This window comes from Solanum stenotomum, unplaced genomic scaffold (assembly GCF_019186545.1).
Source record: "Solanum stenotomum isolate F172 unplaced genomic scaffold, ASM1918654v1 scaffold7252, whole genome shotgun sequence".
In the NCBI taxonomy this organism is placed as follows: domain Eukaryota; kingdom Viridiplantae; phylum Streptophyta; class Magnoliopsida; order Solanales; family Solanaceae; genus Solanum; species Solanum stenotomum.
The window spans coordinates 1-20,454 of NW_026036604.1; the positions used below are offsets into that span (position 1 = coordinate 1).

Consider the following 20,454-nt stretch of genomic DNA (forward strand, 5'->3'; position numbering starts at 1 on the left):
ACTTAGTGTGTGTGGGGGAAAGGATCATACCACACGGAAAAACTCACATACCTCTTAGGGATCACCCCCGACGAAAATCCACGACGATCTTGACTAAGCTCCTCTTTCTCCTCTTCTTCTTCTTCTCCTTCTTCTCTTCTATAATCTCAAGAACCCTAACTCTTTCTCTTTCAAAAAGGGACAAAAATGATCCAAAAATCATCCTAACTCAACAATATGAGCTCAATTAAAAAGGTTTGTGAAAGGACCAAAATGCCCTTAAATTTCCGGACGGATTTCCCTTCCAACTGCCCAACTTCTACAGGGCATAACTCCCTCATACAAACTCGGAACCGAGCAAACTCAGTGGCGTTGGAAAGATCGCTCCACGAGCTTCGCAACCATAACTGGAACTACTCCTAACTCATCCTGAGCTAGGAGTTACAACTACTCAAAGTTGGCCAAAAACTCATTGATTTCCATACTTAGCCAAATTTCCATTCTTTTTTTTTCTTTTTTTTTTTAAAAAGAGACTACTTTCCAATTTCAAGCTTCTTCAAAGCCACTTCAAATTGTTGGATGTTACACTCGAGTTGCCTTTTTGGCCAGATTTTATTTCAGTCAGGTTGTTTTAAAACCTTGCATTGCATTGAGTTTTCCGCTGAGTTAAGAAAGCCAGGCCAAGGGTTCGCTTGGGGGCCAGTAATAGTCTTCGAGTGCCAGCCACGTCCAGGGTGTAGGCTCGGGGCGTGACACTTTCACTGTGACTTCTTGTTGTAAAATCATGTCGTTGTTATGCTGCTGTATTATTTTACAACGTGTCAAAACATTGCTTCTTGTTTGTTTTTTGTAATATAGTAGTTGTTTCCCTTCATCTTACACCTTCTATATAAGGTGAATTGAAAGATGAGTATTCCTAAATGAAAGCTGTTTTGATAGCTCAATACTAAATAGTTTAAGAGCAATCCATAACACAAGTCTTACTTCATGAAGAAGTATTGAGTACATGTACAAAAGTTATCTATGTTGTTCAGACTCTTCAAAAATGTCGCCAAGTGTATAATATTGGATTTTCCATAGTGCATTTTTTGAGGATCGACACATGTGCAACAATATCTTCGGAGAGTTTGAGCATCATAAGAAGCCAAATAGATATCACTTAGCAAACCCCTATTCATCTTTCTAGGGAGCACAATGGCGGAGTCTCTGAATTTGTCAAAGTTGACCACATGTATACATGTCTCTCACCTTTGACAACATCACCAGAGGTATACGATTCGAGTTCTTTCATGTCTTCTGCTGTCAATTTTACGGATAAGGCTCCTACATTTTTGCTGAAGTTTTCAATCTTCCTAGTGCCTGGTATAGGGCATACATCATCGAAGAAGAACCCAAGCCAAGATGTCAAATCATATAATGCAATTACTTCTTAAAACTTAAAGAGTGATGAATTCAGTACACTACAAAAATAGAACTTTGGAGCAAAGATGTCGAACCGTGACTTTAATTGGCTACTGTGTATCGATGCGATGAACATAATACAGATCAATGCAGTCGATATCCAGTCTCTTGAAGCTGGCCTCACAATAAGCCCTTACATATGCAGGTTCATCACAAATGCCCCTATTTCCATCTTCAAAACGTATACCAAACTTGGTAGCTATTTGTACTTTCTCTCTAATTCCTTTAATAGCCTACATGAAATCAGGTAGTTTAACATGAACATATACATATCTATAAAACTCAGGTAGAAAATGTAAAGAATAGATTTACGAGGATACAGATTCGAGTCTCTGGAAGATTTATCAGTTTGAGAACTCCAAGTTTTATGTAAATCAAGTATAGAGACTAACCGGATAAATGCTCTACTTAAGTGTTTAGCGGCCATGGTATCAGATGAAAAACTACAACTAGAATATGCATTTAGCAGAAACAATTCTAAACCATATGATAACATTGAAAAATCGAGACTTGGAGTGATTCAGGAGTCTTGTGTGGAAGGGCTCTATCGCACAAAGGATCAAAGGTACACAGGGGATAACAATAAATTTTCATCACAAATACAAGGAAAACTTGGATATAAAGGTATGCACTAGCAAAGGAACTTCAGACTACAAGCAAACTACATTGTGTGCACACTGTGTCTATACATTTGTCCAGATTGTAGATTTGTAAATCCTAGTCTCTATTGCACCTGCTAGAAAGAAATGCTGAACTGCCATTAGCCCGGGTTCAGCCTTTACTTCGAATTAGACTTGGGCTTTAACGGGGCTTCTTCCAAAGCAAAACGAGAAAGTATCCATTATTCATCTATCCAGGAGGACAATGGTGGAGTCTCCGAATTTATCCAAGTCGCCCACATGAATGCGTGCCTTTCGCCTTTAACCATATCTTCAGCAGCACAGGACTCTAACTGCATCATTTCATCCGTTGTCAGCTTTACAGATATGGCTTCGATATTTTCGTTGAGGTTGTCAATCTTGGTGGTACAGGGTATGGGGCATATGTCATCTCCTTTGTGAAGAATCCAAGCCAATGCAAGTTGTGCTGTGGTGCATCCCTTTCTTGATGCTATTTCCTTGACTTGCTCGTATATTTGCTTGTTGTGCTCAAAATTTTCAGGTTTCAACCTTGGTATATTCTGGAAAAAAAAACAAATGATAAAAGAAACATACATCAGCCATACCGATCATATGTATTGTTTTATATGTTAATCATAACATGCTGTATCAGAAGAGATTTCGAGCGATAAGGATGAGTTGGCAAACTGGATTGAGAACAATGAGGTTCAAGTTCAAATAAAAAACACTAGGTGATTTCTGTCTATCTGTCTATGCCTTGATGGATAGAGTTACCCAGTACCAATGAGTCAAAACAGTTTTTTCTTTGATGACAACTCGTTTAAACAACTCTACTTTTGTATCGTTCTAGTTATAAATATTGTGATTTCTAGTGAAATTTCTATAATTCAGATATACCAAAAATTTGGATGCATTGACCATGACACTGTGACCCGCCATTCTTTGTGGGATAGGAGTACCTTTTTTGTACTCTCTAAGCATGTTAATTTATAAAGAGTGTTCTTTTTTGATGTCCGAATTTGCACTAGAAGTTAAGACTCGTTGATATTGTATTCAAATCGCCTTATTCATAAGGGAGCATGTGTTTCGTAACCTTAATTCATCAATACTGACGAAATCTCATCAAGATCAATACTGGTAGATTGGTCGATCTCAGTTAATCAGCAAGCCGTTGGTTCAGAGTAGGAAAGTCACAACGTTGATGCTAATGTTGAGCTCTCCCAAGGAGAGGCTTGGAGGGTTTCACAAAAAGCCAAAGACACATGTTACAGAATTTTGGTTTAAAAGGAAAATGATGCCTATGATATGCAGCTAATTGAGGTAAATGGCTAAATGCAAATGAAAATCACGCAAGATCAAAGACAGTGCAATTAACTAAACCAACCTTGCGGAAGTCTCCCTCGGCCAAGCTCTCAATCAACTCTGGACCTGCTGAGAAGAATCCACGTCCAAGAGGACTATACGGAACAATTCCAATTCCTAATTCTCTGGAAAAGGCATTTACTCAGAAGAACCTTCATATTATCTGAAATAATGAACTCTAAGAGACACATTACCTGCAAGTTGGAACTATTTCTTCCTCAAGATCTCTGGTCCACAAAGACCACTCCATCTGAACAGCTGTTATTGGATGCACCGCGTGTGCCCTTCTGATTGTTGCTGCACAAGCCTCAGATAAACCTATGTATTTGATTTTACCCTCTTCAACCAGTTTCTTCAGTTCTCCCATCTACACACTATGCCACACAATATCATAACAACAAAACAATAACAATAGGTACAATAAACAAAATGCCCAATTATATTGTTACATAAGCCTCAAAATGTTGATTTTCAATTTGACAGGAGTATCGTCTTTATTGACATTCTTTCATCCACTGGACATTTTATCTCTTTTATACTACTTGTTTATAACAAAAGATGATTAATTTTGACTCGGTGATGCTTTCAAAAACGATAGTAGTAGCTAACAGTGATGCTGCTTCTTCTCCTTAAAATGTCAATTGTCAAGTAATCTCACACTGAATGCTACACAAAAAATTCAACCTTTTTCAGAATCCTGATCTCCGTGATTATTTCTGTACAGGTCTCAGCTAACCTTTGTTTGTGATTTCATCATAAAGCATTTCGTCGGTGACAGAGTGTAGAGTGGATAAATGTGACATAAAGAAAAATTCTTTCATAGTTGGAGCAACTACGAAATTACAGTAAGCATAGATGAGTGTTTCTTTTACTAAGTAAACTTTATCAACACAAAAATTTCAAAGCATTGGCCTATCCTCCGAGAATTCGAGAGAAACACATAACATTTCTCACATAGCATAAGATTCAATTCAACCTTTTTGTACACCCCTTTTTTCTCTACTGTCAGTAGAACATTATTTCGTCTCTGACTTTATCTTATGGATTGACAAACAACACATCAGATATATTGATCGGACTCTCCCAAAGTACAGCCTTTGAAGGATCCTACACGCACTCATCTCCATCAACACTTTTGACGATTCCGAGAAATATAGTGCATCAGAAGATCTTCAAGAATATGTCAGTTTCTCAATATAAAAGCACATGTAAGTAAATTAGCTTGGGACTATTACCCACACAGTTGATTCAATCAATTCTTTTTTTTAGAAGTCTAGAAGATTTTTGCGGTTTCTAGCCAAGCTATATCCAAGTGAAAACTACTTCTATCCAAGTGATTAACTGGTTACTGTTACCTCTTTACACAAACCACACAATCCAACAATTCGCTAGGAATCAACAACAACGTACCTAGTGTAGTCCCACAAAGTGGGGTCTAGGTGAGGATAGAGTATACGCATACCTTACCCCTACCTCGTAGAGATAGAAAGGTTGTTATCGATAGGCCCTCAGCTCAAGGAAAAATAGCTCATAGTAGTCTAGAAAAAGAAGTAACGGAAATACAAGAAACAACAGGTACTAGTGTATACAACAGATAGCGACAGAATAGTACTACAACAAGTTTGCTAGAAATCCTCAAATATAATAAATGNTATCTATAAAACTCAGGTAGAAAATGTAAAGCATAGATTTACGAGGATACAGATTAGAGTCTCTGAAAGATTTATCAGTTTGAGATACTCCAAGTTTTATGTAAATCAAGTATAGAGACTAACTGGATAAATGCTCTACTTTATAGAGTGTTTAGCGGCCATGGTATCAGATGAAAAAGTACAACTTGAATATGTATTAAGCATAAACAATTCTAAACCATATGATAACATTGAATAATCGAGACTTGGAGTGATTCAGGAGTCTTGTGTGGAAGGGCACTATCGCACAAAGGATCAAAGGTACACAGGGGATAACAACAAATTTTCATCACAAATACAGGTAAAACTTGGATATAAAGGTATGCACTAGCAAAAGAACTTCAGACTACTAGCAAACTACATTGTGTGTATACATTTGTCCAGAACATTGTAGATTTGTAAATCCTAGTCTCTATTGCACCTGCTAGAAAGAAATGCTGAACTCCCATTAGCCCGGGTTCAGCCTTTACTTCGAATTAGACTTGGGCTTTAACGGGGATTCTTCCAAAGCAAAACGAGAAAGTATCCATTATTCATCTATCCAGGAGGACAATGGTGGAGTCTCCGAATTTATCCAAGTCGCCCACATGAATGCGTGCCTTTCGCCTTTAACCATATCTTCAGCAGCACAGGACTCTAACTGCATCATTTCATCAGTTGTCAGCTTTACAGATATGGCTTCGATATTTTCGTTGAGGTTGTCAATCTTGGTGGTACCGGGTATGGGGCATATGTCATCTCCTTTGTGAAGAATCCAAGCCAATGCAAGTTGTGCTGTGGTGCATCCCTTTCTTGATGCTATTTCCTTGACTTGCTCGTATATTTGCTTGTTGTGCTCAAAATTTTCAGGTTTCAACCTTGGTATATTCTGGAAAAAAAAACAAATGATAAAAGAAACATACATCAGCCATACCGATCATATGTATTGTTCATAACATGCTGTATCAGAAGAGATTTCGAGCGATAAGGATGAGTTGGCAAACTAGACTGAGAACCATCAGGTTCAAGTTCAAATAAAATACACTAGGTGAGTTCTTTCTATCTGTCTATGCCTTGATGGATAGAGTTACCCAGTACCAATGAGTCAAAACAGTTTTTTCTTTGATGACAACTTCGTTTAAACAACTCTACTTTTGTATCGTTCTAGTTATAAATATTGTGATTTCTAGTGAAATTTCTATAATTCAGATATACCAAAAATTTGGATGCATTGACCATGACACTGTGACCCGCCATTCTTTGTGGGATAGGAGTACCTTTTTTGTACTCTCTAAGCATGTTAATTTATAAAGAGTGCTCTCTTTTTATGTCCTAATTTGCACTAGAAGTTAAGACTCGTTGATCTTGTATTCAGATCGCCTTATTCATAAGGGAGCATGTGTTTCGTAACCTTAATTCATCAATACTGACAAAATCTCATCAAGATCAATACTGGTAGATCGGTCGAGCTCAATCAATCAGCAAGCCGTTGATTAAGAGTAGGAAAGTCACAGCGTTGATGCTAACGTTGAGCTCCCCCAAGGAGAGGCTTGGAGAGTTTCACAAAAAGCCAATGACACATATTATAGAATTTTGGTTTAAAAGGAAAATGATGCCTATGATATGCAGCTAATTGAGGTAAATGGTAAAAATGCAAATGAAAATCACGCAAGATCGAAGACAGTGCAATTAACTAGACCAACCTTGCGGAAGTCTCCCTCGGCCAAGCTCTCAATCAACTCTGGACCTGCTGAGAAGAATCCACGTCCAAGAGGACTATACGGAACAATTCCAATTCCTAATTCTCTGGAAAAGGCATTTACTCAGAAGAACCTTCATATTATCTGAAATAATGAACTCTAAGAGACACATTACCTGCAAGTTGGAACTATTTCTTCCTCAAGATCTCTGGTCCACAAAGACCACTCCATCTGAACAGCTGTTATTGGATGCACCGCGTGTGCCCTTCTGATTGTTGCTGCACAAGCCTCAGATAAACCTATGTATTTGATTTTACCCTCTTCAACCAGTTTCTTCAGTTCTCCCATCTACACACTATGCCACACAATATCATAACAACAAAACAATAACAATAGGTACAATAAACAAAATGCCCAATTATATTGTTACATAAGCCTCAAAATGTTGATTTTCAATTTGACAGGAGTATCGTCTTTATTGACATTCTTTCATCCACTGGACATTTTATCTCTTTTATACTACTTGTTTATAACAAAAGATGATTAATTTTGACTCGGTGATGCTTTCAAAAACGATAGTAGTAGCTAACAGTGATGCTGCTTCTTCTCCTTAAAATGTCAATTGTCAAGTAATCTCACACTGAATGCTACACAAAAAATTCAAACTTTTTTAGAATCCTGATCTCCATGATTATTTCTGTACAGGTCTCAGCTGACCTTTGTTTGTGATTTCATCATAAAGCATTTCGTCGGTGACAGAGTGTAGAGTGGATAAATGTGACATAAAGAAAAATTATTTCATAGTTGGAGCAACTACGAAATTACAGTAAGCATAGTGTAGAGTGGATAAATGTGACATAAAGAAAAATTATTTCATAGTTGGAGCAACTACGAAATTACAGTAAGCATAGATGAGTGTTTCTTTTACTAAGTAAACTTTATCAACACAAAAATTTCAAAGCATTGGCCTATCCTCCGAGAATTCGAGAGAAACACATAACATTTCTCACATAGCATAAGATTCAATTCAACCTTTTTGTACACCCCTTTTTTCTATACTGTCGGTAGAACATTATTCCGTCTCTGACTTTATCTTATGGATTGACAAACAACACATCAGATATATTGATCGGACTTTCCCAAAGTACTGCCTTGAAGGATCCTACACGCACTCATCTCCTTCAACACTTTTGACGATTCCGAGAAATATAGTGCATCAGAAGATCTTCATGAATATGTCAGTTTCTCAATATAAAAGCACATGCAAGTAAATTAGCTTGGGACTATTTCCCATGCAGTTGATTCAATCAATTCTTTTTTTTTAGAAGGCTAGAAGATTTTTGCGGTTTCTAGCCAAGCTATATCCAAGTGAAATCTACTTCTATCCAAGTGATTATCTGGTTACTGTTACCTCTTTACACAAACCACACAATCCAACAATTCGCTAGGAATCAACAACAACGTACCTAGTGTAGTCCCACAAAGTGGGGTCTAGGTGAGGATAGAGTATACGCATACCTTACCCCTACCTCGTAGAGATAGAAAGGTTGTTATCGATAGGCCCTCAGCTCAAGGAAAAATAGCTCATAGTAGTCTAGAAAAAGAAGTAACGGAAATACAAGAAACAACAGGTACTAGTGTATACAACAGATAGCGACAGAATAGTACTACAACAAGTTTGCTAGAAATCCTCAAATATAATAAATGGAAAAAAAAAATAGAAGTAAGATGTCAAACCGTGATTTCAATAGGCACTCGGATATCAATCCGATGAACATAATAAAGATTGATGCAGTCGATATCTAGTCGCTTCAAGCTAGCTTCACAACAAGCTCTTACATACTCTGGTTCACCACAAATGTCCATTTTCCCTTCTTTCAAACTTATGCCAAACTTGGAAGCTATTTGTACTTTTTCTCTCATTCCTTTGATTGCCTAAACAAATAGAATTTAGAATGCACATATTTAACTACCTCAATTAGTGTACATGCTATTGGAAACTTCATTTAAGTAATTTGATAAGATACAAATAAGTCTAGAAAATGTTGTTGTTGATATCTAGAACCAAAAAAACAATCCATTTGACTCCATTTCTTAAATTTTGTTTAAATATCGAATAATTAGCCATATCCACTTTTATAGTCGTTTTCATATATGTAAATTTTCATTTTAAACATTTTGAAGAATTTATAGCCGAATTCACTGTTAAAATTAAGTTTTGACCATCATATTTTGAACCTTTGATATAAATTGGGACAAAGGGAGTAATTACAACTTGGAAAGCAGCAAGGTACAACAAATTAAAGCAGTAATTGTTACATTTTATTTTACCTTGCCGATGAGAAGTTCATTGATGTGGGGTCCATATTGATCCGAGGTATCGAGGAAGGTGACGCCGCGATCAATGGCGTGTTGAATGAGCTTGATCATTTCAGGTTCGGGCTTGGGCGGGCCATGATTGGGAGACATGCCTCTACAGCCCAGCCCGATTCTAGAAACTTCTAGGCCTTGCGAGCCTAATTTGACCCTCGGAACTTCACTCGCCAGCGTTTCCATTTTCTCCGGCGAACCTCCGTCTGAACAGTGAGCTCAGAGAATATGTTGACCAAAGTTTGACCAGTAGGTGTTTGGACTAGTATTTGGCTAGAGTTATTTGAAAAAAAAAAAACAGAATATTTTGGAATTAAAATTGAAAAGGAGCATTCCATGTGAGAGTAATTTTTTTTTTGTTCTAAATTGAATAGAATTATTATAATACATAATATGATTAAAAAAAACGGAAAAGGGTCAAAATTGCCTCTGAATTATGCGAAATAAATCACTTATACCCTCCATTACATTTTAGGATCAAAAATACCCCCGCAGTTATCCCAGGAGACCACAAATACCCTCAAGAGTTAACACCCCAATTTTTTAGTGACGTGGCAAGCCACATGGGACTAATCCCTCTACCTAAGCATTGCCAACTAAGATTCACTACAAAAGAACTTGACTTTGTCGCCACAAAATCCCAAAATATTGTCACTAAAGGTTATGAGTGATTTTTAGTGGCGACTAAGGCTCCAACAACCATTTGCTAGTAAAACCTATTTTTTCAATAAAAAAATATGATAACTAATTTTCGATTGCGACCTAATTTTCTAAAATAAATAACTTGCAATATCCATATTAAAAACATCCAATATTATGACGAAAAATAATCAAAATTACTTCTCGATTCAAATCTCCTACTATATATATAATGCATCATTGTACATTTTATACATTTACATATAACATAAAAATAAAACATATAGTGTCTTCAAACTCCTACTTAATCGATTTCATATTTGGTTTTTTAAAAACAATGAAGAAAAAAACACAAAATTAGAATTTAATGTTAAAAACTTTTAGTGACGATTTTCTGGGCTTTTGTGGCGACTGTTGTTGCCGCTAAAGGTCTAGTTCTTTTGTAGTGNAGTTTTGAGTCTCTTAGCTATGTATATATGTAAATACTCTATTTTGAGACCCGAGGTGCCTTTATGGCCAGCTTTGTATCAGTTAAGTTGTTTTATGATCTTGCTTTGCATGAAGTTATTCAGTTGAGTTAGGTTTCCGCTGAATTAAGAAAGCCAGGCCAAGGGTTCGCTTGGGGCCAGAAATGGTCTCCGGGTGCCGGTCCCGCCCTAGGTGTAGGCTCGGGGCGTGACAAACACAATAAAGAAGGAGGAACAACACATTAAAGCAGTAATTGTTACATTTTATTTTACCTTGCCGATGAGAAGTTCATTGAAGTGGGGTCCATATTGATCGGAGGTATCGAGGAAGGTGACGCCGCAATCAATGGCGTGTTGACTGAGCTTGATCATTTCAGGTTCGGGCTTGGGCGGGCCATGATTCGGAGGCATGCCTCTACAGCCCAGCGCGATTCTAGAAACTTCTAGGCCTTGCGAGCCTAATTTGACCCTCGGAACTTCACTCGCCGGCGTTTCCATTTTCTCTGGCGAATCTCCGTCTGAACAGTGAGCTCAGAGAATATGTTGACCAAAGTTTGACCAGTAGGTGTTTGGACTAGTATTTGGCTAGAGTTAGTTGAAAAAAAAAAGAGAATATTTTGGAATTAAAATTGAAAAGGAACATTCCATGGGAGAGTAATTTTTATTTTATTTTCTAAATTGAATAGAATTATTATAATACATAATATGATTAAAAAAAATTGTCTTCATCGAGTGAAATATACTATACATATTATGCATATATACTTTTAAATACTTAATTTGTACTAGGGTTAAAGTGATATGCGTGTATATTCGAATTTTAGTTAAACACAAATATTCAGTGCTCTTTATTCTCTTTGAATCGACTATAATAATAATAATATATCAAGTATAATCAATAAATTACGTGAGGTCTATAAGGAGGGTGGATTATACTCGGACTTTTCCTATATCTTTGTAAGGTAAGAAGATTGTTTCTGATAGACTCGAATCAAGAAAATTGTTTGAAAGAAATACAAAATAAAAAAACTATAATGAAAAGTGAAAACATTGAATAAATATTAAAAGTATACAAATATTAAGAAAATGACCATGAATCATGATACTACATATCTCCTCAAATACCATATCTTCTCTTATTTTTGCTTCTTCATATTATAAGAAAATTAAATATTTGTGATTATATCCTTAATAAGAAAACCAAGAGAGTTATAAGATGATCCACCTTCCTCCATAGCTACTCTACTCTTCTCCTTCATTTCCTTCATTTTTTTCCTCACTTCATTCTCTTCACTTTTCACCATCAACCTTAATAAACAACCTTCAATTTCTTGAGCACTTACTATATCAACTTGATTATTTTTTCCTTCCAAATCAACAACATAGTCCAATTTTATCTCTTCACCAAGTCCTAATTCTTTCACTAACAAAAATGCATTCATTTNTAAATCATGATACTACATATCTCCTCAAATACCATATCTTTTCTTCTTTTTGTTCTTCTTCATATTTTAAGAAAATTAAATATTAGTGATTACATCCTTAATAAGAAGTCCAAGAGAGTTATAAGAAGATCCAACTTCCTCCATAGCTACTCTACTCTTCTCCTTCATATTTTTCCTCACTTCATTCTCTTCACTTTTTACCATCAACTTTAATAAACCACTTTCAATTTCTTGAGCACTTACTATATCCACTTGATTATTTTTTCCTTCAAAATCAACAACATAGTCCAATTTTATCTCTTCGCCAAGTCCTAATTCTTTCACTAATAAAAATGCATTCATTTGTTGTTCTGCATAGAGTGGCAATGTTGCAATTGGTACACCAAAATGTACACTTTCTAGTATTGAATTCCATCTACAATGCAACACAAATCCTCCTATTGATGGATGAGATAAAATTGCTACTTGTGGTGCCCATCCTATTATTTTTCCTATTTCTTTTGTTCTCTCCAAGAATCCTTTTAGCAACACTTCTTCATAGTTGTTGTAACTTGTTGGTATATCTACTTTTCCCTTTGGTGAGGATTTTCTTAAAGACCACATAAACCTATTTGAAAATATAACAATAAAACAAAATTAGGAATGGATTTTCGAAGCCTGAAAAATTATGTTGTTCAAATTTTTCAAAAATGACGACATGTACGTGTTGGATAACATTATAGGTGAAAACAACTTTCCTTAAAGAGATATATTATCAAGCCGCTTCAAGATAAAAAAAATAATAATCTTATATCACTAAAACAACCCGTAATCCTAATCAACAAAGTTAGTTGGGGTGTGGCATGAATCCTTATTATCATAAATGTTGTAAATTATGAGACTTCATTCACAGACTCGAACACAACATCTCTAGTTAATAATAAAGAAACCTTTTTATCATTTTACCATATGCATTATATGTATACATGCACACTATGTTACTCTCTCCGTTTAAATTTGTTTGTCTTACTTTTTTTAGTTCCATTTTCTTTTTTTACAACTTTTTAACTTCAAATCTACACCTGACATGTTAAAGACTGTAAGATTAAAATACATTTTAGTATATTCTATCTATCTTTAGTTTAAGACCGACCACAATATTCTATTTTCATAAAAACTCCATGCCACATGTAGACCAGACAAGCAACTTGAAACGGGCGAGTAAAAAAAAGTTACAACTAATAGTACCTGTGACCACAATGCTCCAGTGCAGTTGCTATTTCTTTGATCTGTTCTGCTTCAAAACTTCCCATACTACCAAAACACAAAAACACTACAGAGGAATCCTGTTGATCATCTAACCACTTAATAATACTTTCAATCTCCAATGAATTATTTCTAAAATGACCACTTTTTTCAAAACTAACCACTGGACCAACTGGATAAATTTTTGGAACCATCTTAGAATCCAAAAGAGCCTGAAGAGAAAAAGATTCCAGCTCGAAAAAAGTATTAACAATAATTCCTTTAGTCTCTTTAAATCGATGAATTCCATCAAAAAACAACGTTGAGGCAAGTCTTGAATCTAACAAATGCTTAGGCAAAACTTTAGTAGGACAAAGATTTTTAAAACTTGGGATTGATAATGCCTCGTTAGAGTTCATGTATCTGGACGTGTCTGAATGTTGTTCATTTCTTAAGGTCTCGAAATGAAGACATAAGCCAAGAAAAGAAGCATTTGAAGCAAATTAAATGTAACTAGGGACATTAAATTCGTTAGCTATGTCAATCATTGAGGTACAAAACATGTCAAGAATAAAACCATAACATGAACTTGTTTTTCAAATGTTGTGAACATATTCACGTACGAGTGATTTGTGACCATCGATGAAATCATAGAGGAATGTTTCATGGTTATTGAGGAATCCAGATGATGTTTTTTCGTCAAGGGAGATATCGATGAATTTTAAACGAGATTGAGAAGTGAGTGATTGAATAAAATTTTGAACACCGTAGTCTAAAGGAAGTTCCATGATGAGAAAAGAGATGGAAAAATTTTCATCTTTATTTAGAATTTGTTTTGCAAATTCAATGGCTGATACAATGTGGCCTAATCCTGCTAAAGGAACGAAAATTAATTCTTTCATGGTGACGGAGTATTTCTTTTTTGTTAATTTATTTGTGGGCAAAGTATTTAGAGTTTAATAGATATATCATGATAGAAGTTGTGGTGTTTTACTAACAGAAAATTTGAAGTTTCAAACTTCAAAGAGAATTTTGACAAGTATTTAGGTAAGAAAGGTCTTTGGATAGTGACATTGGTATGGTATGAATGTGAGAGGAAACTCATTATGAACCATAAAATGGTTAAAAAGTAAAGGAATTCAATTTACAAATGATAATGAGAAATGGAGATAAAGGATTTTTTACGTTACTTACTTCGATGTCAGATTGTGTTTGATTGGATATGAAATTTGAAGATAATAAAGGGGTAGAGTTCGAGCTCTAAATATAAAAATATTTAATTAATAGAGAACGTTTTACTTTGAATAAATTTACTTAGCGTGAATTTATCGACTAGCATGTGTACTAAATGGCAATGTGTTCTTTACACCTGGAAAGACGAGTATTTAAGGTTATCTTTGACTCAGAAAACATGTAGACCTTTTTTATTCTATAGTCAAATCTCTTTGTTAACAATATTGTTTGATTCGATATTGTTTTTGACTAGTATAACAACTTGATATGTAATAATAACATATAGTATATATAATATAATATGAAAGATTGATTATCACCGAAAATATAGTTATGATAGTAAAATATTATTATAAAGAATGGAGTTTTGACTATAGTACCTACAAAATGGTTTCTGGTTTGATTCTAAATTGAAACATGAAGATAATCAATAATGTGTTGAAAAATAGTCTGTTGTCTTTGTAGTTAATTAATTGACAAGTTCAAATATTTTACTTTTTACTTTTCTTACAAAGGACTTGTCCAAATTCTAGATGAATGTACTTTTTGAAGTTTCCTTTTGTCAAATTTCCAACAAATTTCTATTGAAGAAATTTATATGAACTCTCCTTCTCTGCCCATACGGTAGCATAAATTAGCGTAATCTTTGCCCTAAAATTACGTTTTTCAAATGTTAGATATATGAATTCTCCTTCATATGACAACGATTTTCATGTCATAAAACTACACTTTTAAGAGTGACTTTTGCTACCTTATAGTTGATCAACAACTTAGCATATCAAAAGAATTTCGAACATCAATTACGATTAGGCATGAGTCAATGGAGAAAATAACAATTCCATGAAATTTTATACAATACTATGTAGTCATAGAAAAATTGACTAGATGTACACCTATTAATATTGGATGCCCCAATTTTATAAACTATAATTGGAATACCATTTACAATTTAATTTTCGTTTATATAATTTTTAACAATTTATAAAATGTGGTTATTTCTTAAATGGAATAAAAATTTAGTCTTTTATTATTATTTCATATACCCTATCATCATAAATTAATATATAACGTTTTCGTATCATTAACTTACTCACATATAATATATTTGTGTTTAATATATAACGTTTTCGTATAACTAACTTACTCACGTATAATATATTTGTGTATCAGATCTCCTTGCTATATACACCTACCAAGTACCAAATGACTCCTAAATTTTCCAATATATGATTATGAACTTTTACATTTACACTAACTTACCACTTTTTATTTATTTTTCATCAAATAAAAAATAAAAAATTTACAGATGAGAAAGGGATGATAAATGGTCAAAGATTATAATGATTTATTAAACAGTACTTAACCTAGAATTGTTAATAACAAAATTATCTCAACATCATAACCAACTGTATGAATAGAGAATCTAATTTAATTAAACTTAATCCATGATTAATTAATTCATTAATATAGTCATTAGTCAATATTCTTCTCTCATTGACTCTATCTGTTAAGTAATAAATGCTCAATGGATTTTTTTCTTATTTAAATACTCCTATTATTATGTGTGATATCTTCTATTAGGGAGGCTTTTGGCAGATTGAGAAGGTGATCTTCAAGTTTTTCATATTCTTGATCAATGTTTATATAATTTTTTTCATTAATAATTTTCTCCCACAACCTTTTCATATTCTTTATATTACAAAACTCTATAAAGGTATACAATAAGTTTTCTTTCTCCCATCTTCCAATCATTTTCATTATGCTAGAGATTCTTTTTTTTTCCAGGTATATCTTTTGTTTTAATATATGTAGGTGTGGTTTAAACCTCAATCTTAGTATGTTTAGCAGTATAGTGCTTGATACGAAAAAAGAATGATTATCTTTAAATTAGAACTATTTATTAGGGGTGTGCAAAAACCGAACCGACCGATAAATCGAACCGAAAAAAGTGTTATTGGTTTATTATTATTGGGTTATTGGGTTAACGGTTATTTAATGATTTTACAAAAAGAATTATCGGGTTATCGGTTCGTTATTGGTTTTTTAATATTGAGTTATTGGCTTAACCGATAACCCATTAAGAATATAATAATTTACTATTTTAATTTTTAGTTATACATATATAATAGATTAAATAAAAAATATTAATATAATTAGTAGTATATTAGACTAAAAATATAAAAACCCTACACAATAATTAACACTACTCAACTAGGGATGGAACTTCACAAATGTTGGGATAACTTGTTGTCTTGAAGAGAGTTTTGGAAAATGTTTTCCTTAAGTTTTGAAGGGAAGTCATTTTCCTTAAATTTGAGGAAAATGAGTTGATTTAGAAAACATTTTCCAAAACATTTAATCCAACCAAACATGAAAAAATTGGAAAATATTTTCCTTCACACCAAACACACCCTTAAAGAATAGTATTGTATATATATAAAAAAAAGAATGCAATTCATATAAGCACCTGGAAAAATGAAAAATATTCTTTATATATGTGATTTTAGCAATAACTAGGGCGAGGGTAGTGGGTGGGGGTAAAAAAAATAAAAAATTGAAATTAGAAATATCTTTTAAAAATAATTTTTAATATTTTTTTGGGAGGGGATGGAGGTGAAGGTGGGGTAAAAAAATTGAATTTAAAAACAAGCTTTAGATTTTATTTTATTTTTCTTGTGGGGGGGTGGCTGGGGGAGTGATTTGAGGGTAGGGACAAAATAAATTGACTTTTTCAACAAAACAATAATTGTAATTTGAAGTTGGAAGAGAGTTTTGGAAAATGTTTTCCTTAAGTTTTGAAGGGAAGTCATTTTCCTTAAATTTGAGGAAAATGAGTTGATTTGGAAAACATTTTCCAAAACATTTAACCCAACCAAACATGAAAAAATGTTTTCCTTCATACCAAACACACCCTTAAAGAATAGTACTGTATATTAAAAAAAAATGCAATTCATATAAGCACCAGAAAAAATGAAAAATATTCTTTATATTTGTGATTTCAGCAATAACTAGAATTAAATTTATTTCTTCTTCATGTCTTTGCTACTTTTGTCAAACACTTTTACATGTATTATTTATTATTTTTTCGAGTAGAAATTCATTGTAAACTACTTCAATAACTAAGTTGTTTGTTCTGGAAAAAAAATAGCTATTCATTGACATATCCATATCATTAGAGACTAAATCAGAATTAAAATTGTTAATTTCTGCATTCTTATTTTATAATTGAATTTTATAAATATAATTTTTTTTAATAAAAATAATAAGGGATAATGATACTGCAGATTCCGCATAATAGAGTAATGATACTGCAGATTCCGCAGTTATGCATCACATAGATAATATTGAAATTACTACCTTCAGATAATTGCATAAATCACAGGATCTGAATGACAAGACAATAACCTAATTGCGAGAAACTATTTTATGAAACGACATCACTAAATCAACTTCACAAATGTTGGGATAACCTGTTGTCTTGAAAATCATTTCCAATTATAAGTATTTCAGAGATAACTTGTTATGAAAGTGTTTATCATAGATTGAAGAAGTTCGTAGAATGACTATAAAAACAAAGAGAAGCAAAAATGAAAAGAGTAGCATAGACTTAACAAGGTTTGTCACATAAAACATGGGTTGATATACCAATCAAACCAAGTATGAGTAGTGCTTTTGGATGGCAAACTTGGGGAAAAGCTCTATATGCGACGATCAATGACATAGGATTCACCTGATTAGACACACAAATCATACAACACGACTACTTCTTAAAACTTAAAAGTGATGGAAGTACACTGGAAAAATAAATTTTTGGAGCAAAGATGTCGAACCGTGACTTCAATTGGCAACTGAGTATCAATGCAGTCGATATCCAGTCTCTTCAATCTGGCCTCCCAACAAGCCCTTACATATGCAGGTTCACCACAAATGCCCCTATTTCCAAACTTGGTAGCTATTAGTAATTTCTCTCNTAAAAATTTAGTCTTTTATTATTATTTCATATACCCTATCATCATAAATTAATATATAACGTTTTCGTATCATTAACTTACTCACATATAATATATTTGTGTTTAATATATAACGTTTTCGTATAACTAACTTACTCACGTATAATATATTTGTGTGGAAAATAATAGTTTGGTAACAACAAGGTACTTTCTTTTCTCATTCTTCCTGTTTTACTTTTCTTATCTATTCCGATCTGAGCCGTGACTATGTCCGGCTAAAAATTTATATCTATGCCGAATAACTAACTTCTCTTTTATATAGACCATGAACGGATCTAAGCTTTATTTAAATATAGAGGAATTTTAGTATGGCTTCTCGACTTGGTTCTGAGATTGAGGTACAGTCGGATCTATTCATAACCAACTGTATGAATAGAGAATCTAATTTAATTAAACTTAATCCATGATTAATTAATTCATTAATATAGTCATTAGTCAATATTCTTCTCTCACTGACTCTATCTGTTAAGTAATAAATGCTCAATGAATTTTTTTCTTATTTAAATACTCCTATTATTATGTGTGATATCTTCTATTAGGGAGGCTTTTGGCAGATTGAGGAGGTGATCTTCAAGTTTTTCTCATTGTAAGTATGTTAAATTTAGATGAGTTTTTTTTTTTCTGTTTAATCATTTCATATGTATCTGTAATTCACTGATCCGATTAATTCAGATACATTTCTAGAGCACTCAAATTGAATATTTTTGTTTAGGATATAATTTGATAGCTAGATCTCATCTATCCGAATTCCTACCACACTCTATGGAATGAGTTGAGATCTGATGGCTAACCTCTAGATCTATCTCGTGATAATAGGTACATTCTTCAAAATTTTGATTTGCTTAATAAAGGTGGAAACGCTTGTTATTGCATAGATTATTCACTTTTCTCTTTTACAGATTGCCTTTTCTTTTCTTGCCTAAATCTTAGATCTAGCTCATGACGTACAATCTCATCTTTCTCGTCTCATTTAGTATCTATACCAAATAATCTGACTAATTTAAATTTTCATCGTGTAAGACTTATTGAAAAGGAGAACACTCACCACTAGAGATTATTCACATTTCAATTTGCATTCTCGTTTTTTTTCTCTCCTTGATGTTTTATCATATCACACAACTAGTTGATCATATTATAATAAAAGTGGGAAGGTTTTGAGTTCAAAGTTAAATTACTAAAATGCCCTTCACTAATTTTTTAAATTAGAAAATGCTAAACAATTTTCTATTTTTTGTTGAGCTTTAATTATTGATCCTTTTAGTTTCTCCAGTTAAACTCATTCCAACAGCATTTAATGCTTCACACTAAATTCAATACTTAAAGATTGAAGATGGACAGTCATAATCTACTTGATTACAATCCAAAAACGTTTCTAATCATATTTTTCTTAGTTAGTGTTGATCAATGTTTATATAATTTTTTTCATTAATAATTTTCTCCCACAACCTTTTCATATTCTTTATATTACGAAACTCTATAAAGGTATACAATAAGTTTTCTTTCTCCCATCTTCTAATCATTTTCAATTTTTCATTATGCTAGAGAATTTTTTTTTTCTAGGTATATCTTTGGTTTTTATATATGTATGTGTGGTTTAAGCCTCAATCTTAGTATGTTTAGCGGTATAGTGCTTGATATGAAAAAAGAATGATTATCTTTAAATTAGAACTATTTATTAGGAGTGTGCAAAAACCGAATCGACCGATAAATCGAACCGAAAAAAGTGTTATTGGTTTATTGTTATTGGGTTATTGGGTTAACGGTTATTTAATGGTTTTACAAAAAAGAATTATCGGGTTATCGGTTCGTTATTGGCTTTTTAATATTGGGTTATTGGCTTAACCGATAACCCATTAAGAATATAATAATTTACTATTTTAATTTTTAGTTATACATATATAATATATTAAACAAAAATTATTAATATAATTAGTAGTATATTATACTAAAAATATAAAAACCCTACACAATAATTAACACTACTTAACAATTAACTCTCCTCTCTACTTTTAGCTATTTAACCTTTAGGTTTTACTTTTTAGTATTACTTATTTACTTTAGTTAGTTTATAATTGACTAATATTAGCTTTAACGTAAGAACTTCATTTAGTTGAGTCTTTTCTTTATATATGATTTACCATAAGCATGGCCTCATTTGCTGTTGTTTTGACTTTTGTCTACGATTTGGTTTTATTTGATTCTCTTTATTGCATAAAAGGGACCTCGTTTTATATATTATGGTGATCACCAAGACTTTGTTGTGATGACCAAAAT

At 33.1% G+C, this 20,454-nt stretch overlaps 4 protein-coding genes across 5 annotated transcripts in view; all 4 read right to left on the bottom strand.

The window, feature by feature from the left end:
• Positions 1 to 1,490: 1,490 nt before the first annotated feature.
• Positions 1,491 to 10,853, bottom strand: LOC125852985 (IN2-2 protein-like). The gene is made up of 2 exons (XM_049532676.1): positions 10,542 to 10,853; positions 1,491 to 1,673 (listed from the first exon to the last, which is right to left on the bottom strand). The coding sequence occupies exons 1-2, from the start codon at positions 10,764 to 10,766 to the stop codon at positions 1,491 to 1,493; spliced, it is 408 nt and encodes a 135-aa protein (XP_049388633.1). The 5' UTR covers positions 10,767 to 10,853.
• Positions 1,938 to 20,454, bottom strand: part of LOC125852981 (probable aldo-keto reductase 3) — a 66,637-nt gene continuing 48,120 nt past the window's right edge. Inside the window, exon 5 of the transcript XR_007445095.1 lies at positions 1,938 to 2,051. The gene's annotated coding sequence lies outside the window, so the exon portion shown is untranslated. The remainder of the gene's footprint in view (positions 2,052 to 20,454) is intronic.
• Positions 2,159 to 9,382, bottom strand: LOC125852980 (probable aldo-keto reductase 3). 2 transcript variants are annotated; one of them, XM_049532672.1, is made up of 8 exons: positions 9,124 to 9,382; positions 8,530 to 8,727; positions 6,968 to 7,140; positions 6,796 to 6,898; positions 5,654 to 5,981; positions 3,617 to 3,764; positions 3,445 to 3,547; positions 2,159 to 2,620 (listed from the first exon to the last, which is right to left on the bottom strand). In XM_049532672.1, exons 1-8 carry the CDS (start codon positions 9,346 to 9,348, stop codon positions 2,282 to 2,284), a joined length of 1,617 nt encoding a protein of 538 aa, XP_049388629.1. In that variant the 5' UTR covers positions 9,349 to 9,382; the 3' UTR covers positions 2,159 to 2,281. The 2 variants fall into 2 exon arrangements, with proteins under 2 accessions (XP_049388629.1, XP_049388628.1); XM_049532671.1 differs by lacking the exons at positions 3,445 to 3,547; positions 3,617 to 3,764; positions 5,654 to 5,981.
• LOC125852984 (UDP-glycosyltransferase 101-like) lies at positions 11,416 to 13,854 on the bottom strand. The gene is made up of 3 exons (XM_049532675.1): positions 12,941 to 13,854; positions 11,922 to 12,320; positions 11,416 to 11,576 (listed from the first exon to the last, which is right to left on the bottom strand). Exons 1-3 carry the CDS (start codon positions 13,354 to 13,356, stop codon positions 11,435 to 11,437), a joined length of 957 nt encoding a protein of 318 aa, XP_049388632.1. The 5' UTR covers positions 13,357 to 13,854; the 3' UTR covers positions 11,416 to 11,434.

Coding starts and splice junctions, on each gene's coding strand:
- LOC125852984 (XM_049532675.1), bottom strand. CDS start 13,356: ATGAACTCTAACGAGGCATTATCAATCCCAAGTTTTAAAAATCTTTGT. Junction 12,321..12,940: donor CTGGAGCATTGTGGTCACAG/GTACTATTAGTT, acceptor ATTTTCAAATAG/GTTTATGTGGTCTTTAAGAA. Junction 11,577..11,921: donor ATTGAAAGTGGTTTATTAAA/GTTGATGGTAAA, acceptor TTGTTTATTAAG/GTTGATGGTGAAAAGTGAAG.
- LOC125852980 (XM_049532672.1), bottom strand. CDS start 9,348: ATGGAAACGCTGGCGAGTGAAGTTCCGAGGGTCAAATTAGGCTCGCAA. Junction 8,728..9,123: donor ATGAACTTCTCATCGGCAAG/GTAAAATAAAAT, acceptor CTATTTGTTTAG/GCAATCAAAGGAATGAGAGA. Junction 7,141..8,529: donor GAGTGCCTATTGAAATCACG/GTTTGACATCTT, acceptor CATAGTGTGTAG/ATGGGAGAACTGAAGAAACT.
- LOC125852985 (XM_049532676.1), bottom strand. CDS start 10,766: ATGGAAACGCCGGCGAGTGAAGTTCCGAGGGTCAAATTAGGCTCGCAA. Junction 1,674..10,541: donor ATGAACTTCTCATCGGCAAG/GTAAAATAAAAT, acceptor GATTTCATGTAG/GCTATTAAAGGAATTAGAGA.